Genomic DNA, 14,524 nt, shown 5'->3' with positions numbered 1-14,524 from the left:
CATCGTATTTAAGTTTCAAACAAGACTTTATAGTCAGACACGCTATTTCTTCGAAATGAAGCTTTTTACCTACTTTTGTGTACCTTGCAGTTCTGCGGTTATGTTTTTATACCTTTTATAATCTAGTGCAGAATACTAGATAGTGTTATAAGAAAGAATTTCGTTTGTACCCCGTTGAATTGCTATGTCGTTAATTACACTAATTCCGATCTCTTTTATAATATTCATTATTAGTCCGTTAAAGTTCAATTATCTTAGCAACAATGTATTTATTATTCTACTATTTTTTTTACTAACTGTATACCAAAAACAAAATTAGTTTACTGTTTCGGGAATAAAGTTATAAAAGTTCAGAATTATTTTCTGATAAATAAATTATTCGAACAATATCACAAAGCAAACAAATCCTTGAAACTTCGAACAAATATCGAAAATATAACAAGTCCTTTCCGACCTATTAAAAACAGTGACTTGATAATTTGTGGTGCTTTTGTCTTTGGAGCAACAAGCGATTAACGGAGAGAAAGGGCGTAATGACCTTTGACATTTTTCCAAATCCCCTTTTGATTAAACGTTTTCATTGTGAACCGCAACATTGTTCGTTTTATATGAAGTGATTTACCAAATTTCCTCAATCGTTAGGGCTTTCATGTCGATCGCAATTTGCGGCGGTTGCTCTGGACACGCAATACCATTGGGTTTTTATTATTTTTTAAGTGAGTTTCTTTTTGTGAAGTTACAAGTTCAAGTACGGTGTTCATTTTCAAAAGCTGTGTCGATAGCGTGTGTAGTTACTTCATAGAAGGAGTCAATGTTGATAGGTTAGGTGTTTAACAAACAATAAGTGTTATGTTTGTTATATACGAATTAAAGATTCTGAGTAGATATAGCCTACTGTATGTGGAACTTTGCAATTTTAATTAAGACCGCTAAGCTATATTTGTTGCAATAAATAGTTTGGATTTGAATAAGGACTTAGGAGGTATTTATCTAGCAAATATTATATGTTAAACACGTAAAAAGTCGGTCCCGGTTGTTGTTTACTAAGATAACAGTCGTTGAGCCATGTCAAAAGCTTTTCGGGCGGCTTAAACATTTTTAACTCTATGTTGAAAAATCTGAATAAAATAAATACAGGTAAATAATGACATCGTAATTACTTTCAATATTAAAACTTGCCGATTGCCGAGATATATCAATTGTAAAACAAGTGACTTTTAATTCAAAATAATTTTGGTGTATTTGAAAAATATTACGATTTATTCAATAAAGTATTTTGAGTTGATGACGTAGCGTTTTTGTAGGCATACGAGTATTTTATTTTCTTTCATAAATAATGGTGTCTGAGTGTTTACATATGAATGGCGTAAATGGTATTGCTTATGATAAATGATTGAATAAATGTGATTTAAAAAGTGTGCATGTGATAGAAATAATAAATGATGTTGAATATTGAGACGGGAAAGTGTTAGTGTTAGAATAAATTTACAGTACTGTGGAATTACAAAATAATAAAATGATGTACATTAACAATATACGCTTGGGTAGAAACAACTTGTGTTTACTCAACCTACCTATAAATACGAACGTATGTTCAGGCTCAATAGGTAGACGTTTGTTATTCTTTTGAACTAAAATCTATTGAATGGTTAAGTAGAACTGTGAAATGTCTGGTATTAGGATTATTACTCAGCGGAAGGTAGTAGCCATAAATTTGTAATACAAAAAAAAAATAGCAAGGTATTATCATTGTTACGGTACAGTACAGTAGATACTAATTGCTTGTCCCGGGGCTTTTTACAGAAACACCCACTCAAACCTATTAAAGGTTACAATCGGAATAACTATTACGAATAAAAATTATTCCATTTTAGCATTTATCGGTATAAGCCAACAATATCAAAAAGAGAATTTTCTAATTAACTTTTATGCAAAAAAAGGTTGTTATCGTTGTATGAAACGACGCTGGAATATAATCCAACTAATGGACGCCTGAAAAAGTAAACAGCTTACCAATTAGACGTAGGTCACAAAAATGAAAGGGGATATTATTTTAACATTTCATTCAGACTAAATCATCATTTTATATATTCTTTTGAAGGTGTTTGTACTATTTTTAGACTTCCACAAAAGACGTTTTTATAAGGCAAAGATATCTTTCCTTTTGTAGTAATTGCTCCAGATGTTTATTTTTATACTGATAATCAGCTTGTATGAATAAGCGTGTTGCAGCGGAGGCGTTAGTAGTGGGATGCCTATGTGCTTTTAGATTAAAGTGAAATGATCATTATATTTAAATAGTACATATTATTCAAAACATGACAAAATAAGCAGCTATAATTTCTTTGTAATGCAACAAGATAAACATTTGTGTAAGAAATAAACGAGTCAAAATAGAGTGCAGAGTCTGACGCTCCATAGTTACAGTCCGCCCCTCGGGAGAAAAGTAATATTAATTACGCTCGTATATCCATTAAATCATTAATAACACATAACGCGGCGTATAATTGAAATAAATCGAGTTAATAAATAAAGATAAACACAGTAATCGGTGGGTACAATATTAAGACCGTATGAAAATCATCGATACATTTTAAAAACAGATGGTAAACAATGCGAAGTAATTGTGCGATATCTGTTCGGCTGATCGCAAATAATGTCGGCCGTTTGTCATTTTTCCATTAAAATAAACGCTTCACGGTTATAAACTCTGAACATTTATTATATGTAATTTACGACCATTTTATGGTATTGGTAAATCTGCTACCTGTTCCTGTTGTAAACCTCAATGATTGGTTCCGATTTCGTAATAATCTGCGCTTTGTGTGAACGAAATTACTTTGGTAAATTATATAATTATTGCTTTTATTCATCGCTGACCCAGTTTTGGTCAGGAGTTTAAAAGAGTGAAAAGGGTTAGTTCCTAAGGGAAGTCTTAGTGCGGGTTGAAGACTAAACACTAATTAAAAACTGTTTAAACCTTTAAGATTTGTAAGATTTTATTTAACGGTTTTTAGCAGTTTATATGTTAGTATATTTTATTATTAACCCTCTACTTTGAAACACGGCTGTCTCTCAGCAAGAGAGTGCTTATGACGTAGACTGCAGACGATAAAGTGACCGTTTTATTTAACTTTGAGAACTAGCTCTTCACATTTCTTATTTTGCCATCAATTACCTAAATTACTTGATTTTGAAAAACAATAAGAGTTCTTATCTCCTATAAAAAGTCAATGTAATAAATTGTATTACAATAAGTTTATTTTTGTTCCAGGATTGGACTGTTTGAGGAGATGTTGGAACGCCATGGGGCGAAGTGGTAGTGCAATGGAGGTATGTAGCCTAAGCTTTTACAATTTAGTTATTCCTGTACCGTGATAGTTTAATTAACTTACGAAGTCGCTTTAGTAACGCGGTGGCTTTGGTTACGGTTTGTGACAAAGAATATGAAGTAAGATATGTATTTTCGTAGTGCCAGACGTGATTGTTCTAAGTCCCTCTTTTGGCTAGCTCCATTGTGTGTAGGTGATTCTCTGCACCGTTAAGCAAGTATTCCTAAGTGAGTATACTATTAAGTAAACAATATTTTGACAGCTAGCAGATTTTTGCGACTGATCTTATTTATAACTCGTCCATAATTTCTGCATATCTTTTTTATATTCTGAACTAAGAGAAATAAGATCATTATATACATTTTATAGTATAATGTACACGTGGTTTCGCCCTTAACGAGTAATATTACATTTCATTCATTCATACAAGTTTATTTCAATTACCATACAATACGTATGAAAGATGTGTCAAAGATACGACACGTAATTGGCTCCACGTGTTCTTTATTGATTCCATAGCAAGTCCTCAATTACCGATACATATACATGAACGATAATTATACGCAATGAATTCGTATCTTTTGATCTTTGATCGAGCATAATCTTTTTACAATAATTTATGAAAGTACGATGAATATAATGATTCAATAACATTTTATCAGTTGAGTTTTTACGTAATTTAGTTATCAACATACAAGTTTCACATTTATAGCATAATAGCCGCCGCTGGCTTCGTCCGCGTGAAAAAAAATCCGAGGTAAAAAGTATCCTACGTGTTAATTCATTACATGAAACTATATTAACTATAAACTACCCGTTTATCAAGTAATATCAAAATCCGTTTTATCCTTTTTGCGTGAAAGAGTAACAAACAGACACATATATCATACACACATTCGCACTAAACTGTCGTATTTATAATATAAGGTTTAGTAGAATATTATACTGCGAAAGTACAATGTTGACTTAGTAAGAGAAATTACAAATAACAAATAGTAGCAGAGCGTGAGATACTGAGAAATTAAATAAATATTTTTGATATTTAAGGTTTTCTGGAAGTTTTGAAAGAGATTCCGATAGGCGAGGGAAACCGTATGTCACAGCTAGTTATCATAAAGGTAACATCTGATAACTTCCCACGAGTATTGAAAGAGGACTGTTGCTATGTAAATAAGAAAAGATAAAAGAAAATCTAAGTAAATACTTATTGTACGGAGTGTTTGCAAATGGACTGGAAATGTGAAAAACTAACAGCTAACACCTACTAAGAATTTGGGAACTGTTACTATGCAAAAAGACGGATATTATTTGTTGTTTGGATAACTTCTAAGAAACCTTTCTTATCCTGTTTCAAAAATAATTTAATTTCCATGAAAATCAGTTACAGAGTGATTGTTTTTTTTTGGTCGAAGTATTTATGTAACCATTGATGAACATTGTTTGGTTCGTAAGATCTCAATCAAATGAAAAGATTTATACAACTTTTTTTTAACTAGAAAAAGTAGATAGGTCTTTTTATAAATAGCCTTTAATTACTGCGCGTTGCGTCCAAAGTCAGATAAAAAAAAACTGTTACGTCATTAAAAAACATAGTTATTTGAGGGCAGGTACAGTCTGCCACCCATATTAGAGAGCGTGGTGAAATCTAGCCAAATTTAACACGTACCCAGAAATGTGATAGCAATAGGTTAAATATACTATATAATCTTTTGTTTTATGCATTTTAAAATGCACTGACAGTCCTTTTATGACGACAGAAATAAGTAATTACACACAAAATGCACAAAGCAATGGAAGTCATACCTGTTACGTACAAACGACTGATGTAAAGTATATTGTTAAGTTTCACTCGCAGGCGTTCAACGTGTCTGTTGTCTTTGTAAGGAAATGAAGTCTAGCTGCACGTTATATTACGCCAAGTTCTCAAACAATGTTACCTACGCGGTTAAATGACACACGGTTTAGACTTTACTAAGAGAATGTAGTGTTTCATTTATGCATGCTTAGTCGTAGTCAAAATTGTGATCGTGTGTTTTGGAATGATGTTATTATAATTGTTGTCTACTAGATATTATCATAAAAAGAAATATGAAGACTGAACATTATAGCTCTAGAGGTTATCTTGTACTGCGCGTTGCGTCCAAAGTCAGATAAAAAAAACTGTTACGTCATTAAAAAACATAGTTATTTGAGGGCAGGTACAGTCTGCCACCCATATTAGAGAGCGTGGTGAAATCTAGCCAAATTTAACACGTACCCAGAAATGTGATAGCAATAGGTTAAATATACTACTTATATAATCTTTTGTTTTATGCATTTTAAAATGCACTGACAGTCCTTTTATGACGACAGAAATAAGTAATTACACACAAAATGCACAAAGCAATGGAAGTCATACCTGTTACGTACAAACGACTGATGTAAAGTATATTGTTAAGTTTCACTCGCAGGCGTTCAACGTGTCTGTTGTCTTTGTAAGGAAATGAAGTCTAGCTGCACGTTATATTACCGCCAAGTTCTCAAACAATGTTACCTACGCGGTTAAATGACACACGTTTTAGACTTTACTAAGAGAATGTAGTGTTTCATTTATGCATGCTTTCTATTAGTCGTAGTCAAAATTGTGATCGTGTGTTTTGAAATGAAGTAAGATTGTCATCGTCTACGTTTTTCTTTTTTCCTCTGGATATTACTGTAATAAGAAATGTTATGAATGAAGACTGAAATTTAAAGCTATCGATGTTATCTTGTATTTGAAGTATATTTCCGAAATAGAGTTCGATGCGGTTGAAAGCGACTTCCATTTAAATATTAATTTTTTCGTGCTCTCGTTTTGGCCGAAAGTTGTTTTATTTGTAACTTAATAAATGTATGAGCATGAAATAAGTATATTTTGCTCATATATGCACAATCCTTTCTGTCCATCTTGTTTTATGATTCACGATGGAAGCACCTCATTTCTCATATCATTCGGAAAACAGTAGCACGACACAATACTTCCGTAAGCACCCATAAAGTTTTACCCACAAAATGGTTTATTATCTGTAAAAGTAATACAGCATTATAGCTTTCCCCACTGTTAATTTTCTTCACATCCACTTATTCACTAGTTCGCTATTATTTTTCGACGAACACGACTGACATAAAAGTGGTCGTTACTGGCCCATTAAATGCATAACGTTGTCCGGTATACGATTTTCATAGATACGACAATAACATTCAACTTTTATGGTGTAAACACTGTGTTCAACAAAGCGAATGGATTCTGAATTTAGAATGTAGGTAGATATGATGCGGTTCGGTTTTGTTTTATTGTTTTGGAAGGGTAGGATTTCCAGCTGACTGGTCCATGATACGGAATTAATATTTTATGTCGTATCCATTTGGAAATCAACGTGCTTTTGTGGTTTGAATTTGACGTGTATAGGAGGCGCGGCTGTTTTGTTGCTATTTTATTTTGTTTTAGATACGGAAAATGCGATACGTGGGAAATCGTAGCTTAGTATTTTTAGTAGTGCTTTGAGAAGGAGATTTGAAAAAATGCTTATGAACTTTCGTGACTTTTACGTATAATTCTAGTACAACCGGTTCTTTGTGATTAATTTATTAAAATTTGCTGTGATCATATTTATTAGTATAAAATCTCAATTAATGATACCATCGATTAATCAATCTAATCTATTAATTAATGTACCAAAATTAAAGGTCCACATCTATCTTTGGAGCGGTAACACATTAATAAGAAAAAACTATCAAGAATAGCAGCAAAAAAAAGCAAATCTTAACAAATGAAAGCAGTGTAACTCGTATCAAAATATACAGTAAAGATAAAATCATAATTGAATACATCACTATCCAAAATACCAACAAAATAATCCGTTCTCTCACAAAAACATAGCTAATATGTAAGTATAATAAACTGGTGCCATTATTAAAATGTCCGCACATATTGAAATGAAAATAAAAAACAACATTACTGAGCGTACAGCAGCTTGTTCGTTGGAATAACGCCAGTTACTTATAACAAGTTTAAATGCAGTTCTGATGGGTTTTCCACTATGTTGAGAACTTGGCCGTATCTTTGCTATTCACATTCTTTTTTTACCGAAATTAGCTGGGGAGCACATCGTTTTTGGACGATATCGCTTAATCTAAAACCGATGAGTGATATTTATGTTAATTTTTTTATTATTTCTAAAATCGATTCTGATTTGCGAACTAGTCTAAACTTAAAAAGTACAATAAAATCTATACTAATATTATAAAGCTGAAGAGTTTGTTTGTTTGTTTGTTTGTTTGAACGCGCTAATCTCGGGAACTACTGGTCCGATTTGAAAAATTCTTTCAGTGTTAGATAGCCCATTTATTGAGTAAGGCTATAGGCTATATATCATCACGCTACGACCAATAGGAGCAGAGTAACAGCGGAAAATGTTACAAAAACGGGGAAAATTATGATTATCTTAAGTGACGCAAGCGAAGTTGCGCGGGTCAGCTAGTGTATAATAAGAATAACAGAACGTACGAGTATTCATAAAATATGTAGAACTCGATCGAAACGTCGACTCGGGCAAACAAATAAGTAACCGTTAATTTTTTACCGTGTTTAAGACCCTTTGCATTGTAATACTGCAACAATACTTGAAACAAAAACAGTTAAAAAAAATTGCAAAAGAATCATATCTTGATTAGTAACTATTTAATTTAATGAGATATCTTCCACAGTCTTCCGGGTAAGAGTGAAGTCGTCGTGCACCCAAACTCATTTCGACCACTTAAACTTTTCTTGTCCTTCGTAAATTTCTTCGATAGGTAGTAAGTAGAATGGACTTAAGTAAATAAAAAAAATGTTTGGGGAACATTCCTGAGATAAAATTACTCTTGAGAACTTTCGATTGGACGAAAAACTTTTTTAATATTCAACTTTAATGATCACGGTTTTCGTACGATTTTAATAGGAACGTGTACGTTTCGACGAATTCACTTTTAACATTGATGTGCAAATATGCCGAAACACGGAGGTACTCGGTATTTTTAGTATGGTTCACCAATCCATAGACAAACCTCGGCAAACGTAGCTTGCCTTGGAAATCGATCGAGTGCGGTCGTTGTAGGCCTACTTACTTAGCCACAGATTCCTCTGGAATAAAGACGGGGCTGATGATGAGCAAATATAGAAATGGTGTTTATTTGGTAACAAATTCAAATTAATATTATTTTCCGAATATAATTTATATTCAAAATAATGAAATACTTGGAAATTATTATTCGTAAGCATTGGTCCAGGAAATGTATTTACTGTAACTGTAAATCAATTTTCGTACAAAATTAAATTTATACGTAAAATTAAGCTCGATATTAATGAAAATAAACAAAGTTTACCGTGAAATCTAAATTATGCACCAACTAAGCACAATTTATTCAAACTTGACTAGTTTTAATTCATTCTTCCATAAATGGATGATGACAGGCATTGAATGTTTGAGTAATTACTCTATTATTATTTATGGATGGCAAAATCAAATGCAACAATCAGTATAAAACAAAAATGATTGCAGTGTATGCTGAATGAAGACTCATGCTTTCTTGAAAATGGCAGCGTAAATTATAATCCAGCTAATATTATCCAAAACCTTTGAAGTTGGTAAAAAGGTAAAATGTATTATTTTTGTCAAAATTCTGAGTCGAATTGTGTTGAATATTTAGGCCACACAATATATTGTGTTTACTTAAAAATATCTAGCTAGCCTTAACTGGATAGATCACTAAGTGTCCTGTTTCTATCTGAAGATATGATATTGAAACCAGCGGTTAAACTACTACAGAAACTGACTAACAGCATGCACAAAGCCGTTTTAAACTAGGTATAGTAACCCACAGTGGCTTCCATTCAACAGTGTGTAATGACTTCAAATTGGATTATCCAAGTCAGTAGAACTGAATTCGATATTTTACGCGTTACATACGAACGAAGAGCACTTAACCTAAAATCTCATATTCACGTGAAGCTTAATTGTCGGATTAATTGAGGAAAGGATTCTGTTGCGTATGTGCGTATTTGTTCCATTACTCTACGTTTAAGAGTGATGTTGTAAATAAGATTATTTACTGAGTCTTCCTGGTATATAAATATATTTGTTATTACGTAGTTTATTTGTAACGGTAGTTTACTTGTTTAATACCTATATATAAATGTATAACATTTATTTATCCATTACATTACATTACTATTATAATAATAAACCTTTATTTCGTAACGATTGATGTACTATTGGAACAAACGAACAAGTTATGCATTTAAAACTTGAAATAAAGTCTAGTCTAACACTTCTTAACACTATTGTAATCACAGTGACTGAAAGACAAAGAATCATAAATAATAAAAAAGAAACCAAAATACAGCTAATAAAGAACAACGACAGGCCTTCATAATTGAGTTGTCTATTTGGAAAAACAAAAGTACGCTGTAAGCGTGGACACGGCGCTTCTGAATTCAAAAGTTTATAAAAAGTGCTATAAAATAATGGCGTAGAGCGGTTGTCAGTGCGACATCCTCGGGCTCTAGTTATGAAACTGTGCTGAGGAAAGGAACACAGATACTACGCTGTTCCAGACACAAGTTATAGGAGAAAGATAGTATCGCAAAAAAGCAAAAGTGTTTTGTTGCTCGATTCTTTACTACTATCGACTACAGACAACCGGCTAGCTAACGAGAAATTTTACTCGAATATATGTTTAACGCCTCTACCGAGCTCCGTAAGAACTATTTTGGCAGTACATTCTAAATGTCAAAGTCTCGATACTGGATAGCATAGACTATACTGAATAGTGCTACCGCAGTCTGCAAGGTTAAAATTCTATCGTGTACCGAAGCATCGATCACGTGAATATTGAATATTGTTATTATTATGGAAAAAATAGACTACAGCAACTCAGTCAAGTCCATCTTGTTTACGTCTTTGATTGTCTGTCATGCTGCACTTAGTTTAGAAGCATTAGACATAATAAGATTTAGTATAGCTTTATTCTGATTTATTATTACACTTCAAGAACTTGTTTTAAATATAAGGATAAAATGAAATGAGGCATACGAAAAAACTCAAACTTATTTAATTTGCACCACACAGCTAAAGCACGGCAGCACAGTTCAACGTTCGACAAACGATACTCCAAGTTCCAAACTCGGTCTCGTCTCGTTTTGTTTGTCGTTAAAAAAATACCAGACCAGATGAAATTGTTGCAAAAATACTCAAGAATTTAATATTTTCCATCATGTTTCTGAGTTTGTGGAACAGTTTTCATTCTTGGTATGTTCAAGGAGTTGGTGCATTCTTCGCTGTTTATTTGCAAGACGCTTCTAGACAGTAGAGCTCACCGCTCGGAACAAGATCAGTGAGATAAGCAGCCTTTTGCGGGAGTATATTAGTTTATAGATGGCCGCTTAGTGGTATTCGAACGTATCTAACTGGAAGCTTGTTTAGACATAAGCGGTTTTAGTCAATATGATAGGACCCGTTAAGATAGCATACTAAAACAATAGTAGCAAGTATTATCTATACTTATAATAAATCAGTAGAGAGTTCAAGGTCAGGTTTTTTCCTGTCTGTATGTTACGCTGCCACGTAAAAAATACAGATTAGAATGCACTGAAATTTGGTATATGCATAGAATAAGTAGTGGAGCAACTTATAGGATACTTTTTATCGCATAAAATTTCATAGATTTTTAGAAAATTGAAAAAAAAATCGTAAAAATCGTTTTGAACCTGCGTTTCCCTATGGAGACCATAGATGGCGTTGCAATCCATTTCACAATATTCGCATAGTGAATGCGGCGCCGGCCGTATCGATAACTGTTGTCGCACCAACCAATAGATGGCGTTATAGTCTGCGACAAAGCATGTTTTTCCTTATTAATTTATTTTGATGGCTTAATTGTAAAAAAAATACTTTTGAAACAGGCTATCCATTTATTAGATTTTCAAACATAAATTTTGTATGATATATATGTTACTGTAAAAGCCCGAACTGTGGTAAATCCTAAGATTTTCCGGTAAATCCTAAGATTTACCAAGTCTCAATGGTAAAAGTCCGAACGTTCTTTTATTTCGAACTTTTACCACCATTTAATTGGCAAATCTTAGGATTTACATAATGACACTGTAAAAGTTGATAAAGTCATATTATAATGTGTTTGAGCCGTAATATAATGATGTTGCTAGGGATATAATTATATACCGTAACATAGTTATAATGAGAGTTTGAAGATGTCGCCGGAGCCCCGCTTCGCGGGGCTCCTCCTTCTGGGTGGTTTAAAAACAAATAACCACGAAGGCTGAGGTGGGAGCTTCGCTTCGCTCGCTCCCACCTCAGCCTTCTAACCTAACCTACCCATGTCGGTTTGCCCAAAACTCCTTCTTTATAACTATTAAATTATTTTATATTAGCTACATTTACCTGCCCTTGAGGTATATCCTAAGATTTACCAAGTGAATAGAGGTAAAAGTTCGAAATAAAAGAATTGTTCGGACTTTTACCATTGAGAGTTGGTGAATCTCAGGTTTTACCGGAAAATCTTAGGATTTACCACAGTCCGGGCTTTTACAGTAACATATATATTACACAAAAATGTTGTTTTACGTGGGTCCGGTGCGGTCGGGATATCCTAGATGGCAAACCGAGTAATTTCGTTCGTTGTCGTTGTTCGCCGCAACTAGCAGATGGCGTTGTAGTTTGTAACACATAACCAAATTAATTGGTTGCATTAAGGAAATAAATTGGATAGCTATGAAACAGACTATGTGGTAAGTTTTAAAAAATAAACAACGGATGATATTTAAAAAATAATTACGGGTTACGCGGTTTCGGACGTATCATCGCAAGTATACATTATTACGCGTGTGAAGAGCTCCGGCGCAGATAGGTCTGTCTGTACGTATAATAATATTCTGAATCCAGACGGGTAAGCAATGGTCAGTCTATAATAAGGTATTATATTTTACACTGTAAACTGCTACGGATACAGACGAGAGAGGAAAAGAAGGTTACCACAGGAGTTCAGGCCTGCCTGAGCCTGTGTCACATTATGTGCTCTTCGGGTCCCTTTCGTAAATAACCATTAGTTGACAAAAGAGTTGTTAGCATTTTTATGTGTAGGTGTATGAAGTGCTTCGCAATTCGCGTGCTCAAACGAATAAGCAACAGTACGAAATTCACGCGAGCGGAGCCGCACGGGTCAGCTAGTTATTCATACGCCGATTTCCCAAAGACTACTTAAGTTTGTATTTTAGTTGTACAAAAAAGACAGTACGCACATAGTATTGAACTGAACATATAAAAGTAGAAACACTTAATAAACCATTGTTTAATAATATAATAATGAGATGATTTGAAAGAGGGAATCGAACGCAAATTCTTGCAATCTAAAGTCACAGTCGCCTAAGAAAGTACAAGTAAAGTAAAGGAAATGTTCGTTGAATTTGGGTGCCTTACCGTAGGCACTCGAAAGAAGGAGTTCTTCAGTCGTCAAGAGGTGGAGACAAAATGTTGTTGAATTTGTCAGCCGACGTTTGAGTAGGGTGTTTCGTACGGGTCGCTGTTTCAATATGTATGCAGCTACTCTTAGTTATTCGTTTCACTCGACGTATCTCGCCTTTCTTGAGTGTTTTATGACCCCTCGCGAATAAATTTGGAATTTTTAGATTAATTAAAAAATAAGTCATACGCCACATTCAATTGGATACATTGTTATGAACGATGTTAGATATTCTAGCTAATTTGTATTAGTAGAAGGTGTAAAAACATAAATATGTACCGCAGTTCTCTACCACTATCGACTAGAAGCGGCTAACTATCGAAAAAAAATGTATGACAATCGGTTCAGCGCCTCTAGCAAACGTCGTAAAAACTATTTTGGCAGTACATTTTAAATGTCAAACTCTCGATATTCAATGGTTCCAATTGTGGAGAATCGAGCTACAGTTCACTATTATACTAGCAGTTGTTTACGAGTAGTTAAATTGCAGTCAACGTTATGGTACACTTACAAAGATACAAAAAAATAACACCTTTTATAACATTTTTAAAATATTAAATCAACCACATTTCATTCGATACTCGGCATATCGATGTTAAAATCGATAATAGTGTTTTAATAAAAAGGATCGTTCGAATTTTGTACTGTTTTTATTTTGGTTCCTTTGTTAGCATCAATGATTGATCAAAGCGAATCCGTGTTGTGTTTAATTGATTTTCCAATGTGTCCATTGTTCAATGGCTGGACAACGGGTTAGGATTTAACGCACTTTATAAAGGGTGGATTTTAATTTTACTGTTTTTTTAGTTCTGCGGTGATTTCAGAATAAAAATCGTTTTATTTTTCTTTACATACGTGTACTTAAATAATTCGCAAACCGAGTGCATCAGAGTTTAATTTTATACATTAAGATTATTCTAAATCAAACTACATGACTGTGTAATATGTGCTTTGTTTGCTGGTATTACTATAGTATTTGTTAAAAATACAAATTGTTCCTATTCACAACATGAATTGGACGAAGGTTTTTTGTATTATACTTACCCGCTGCGGCCGCTGCCCCTATCAACAACAGTGTTATCATAAAAAAATCTTATCCAACTCATTTTTGTAGGATAAAATCAGCATTGTACTCAACAAAACAAAAAGTAATTACAAACCCCAAAGTTCAGACTCAATGCCAGCAGCGAAAAACAAAGCACTTTTCTATATAGGTCAATAGCAGCTAATTATAACAACAATTTTCCAAAAGGGAATTACTCAAATCCACGTCAAAATTAACATAAGTGGGTACCCACTCAAACCACAAGTCCCAATTGTAGCAACAAAGGAAAAAGTTAGCCCACCCAGGGATTGCCAGCCGAGACAATTCGTCCCAATTTTGAATTCAACAGAATTACGACACTTACACAGTTTATTGTAGAGTTCTGTTTTAAGACGTTTTAGGATCATATTCGTAAGGCGGATGATTTGCTGCAAATATTATGCTCGTTATATTTCGTAATATTATACTTAATTGCAATTATTATTTTTAGATTTTGCGTTGTATGCTTATTGCCGCAACATCCGGTATTAAGGAAAAATACATGTAAAATGCATGTTCACGTTCATTTCTGTATAATATTAGTTAATTACGATTGCAGCCACATTATTCGGTC

At 33.5% G+C, this 14,524-nt stretch overlaps 1 protein-coding gene across 2 annotated transcripts in view; it reads left to right on the top strand.

Moving 5' to 3' along the window:
* The window catches only part of Sol1, a 384,779-nt gene that overhangs the window by 52,356 nt on the left and 317,899 nt on the right, over positions 1-14,524 (top strand). For both annotated transcript variants that reach the window (XM_076119660.1, XM_076119661.1), the window contains exon 2: positions 3,275-3,333. In XM_076119660.1, coding sequence (XP_075975775.1) covers positions 3,307-3,333 — 27 coding nt within the window. In that variant the 5' untranslated portion in view covers positions 3,275-3,306. The remainder of the gene's footprint in view (positions 1-3,274; positions 3,334-14,524) is intronic.

This window comes from Anticarsia gemmatalis, chromosome 11 (assembly GCF_050436995.1).
Source record: "Anticarsia gemmatalis isolate Benzon Research Colony breed Stoneville strain chromosome 11, ilAntGemm2 primary, whole genome shotgun sequence".
In the NCBI taxonomy this organism is placed as follows: Eukaryota; Metazoa; Arthropoda; class Insecta; order Lepidoptera; family Erebidae; genus Anticarsia; species Anticarsia gemmatalis.
This window is presented reverse-complemented; position numbering and strand designations above follow the sequence as displayed.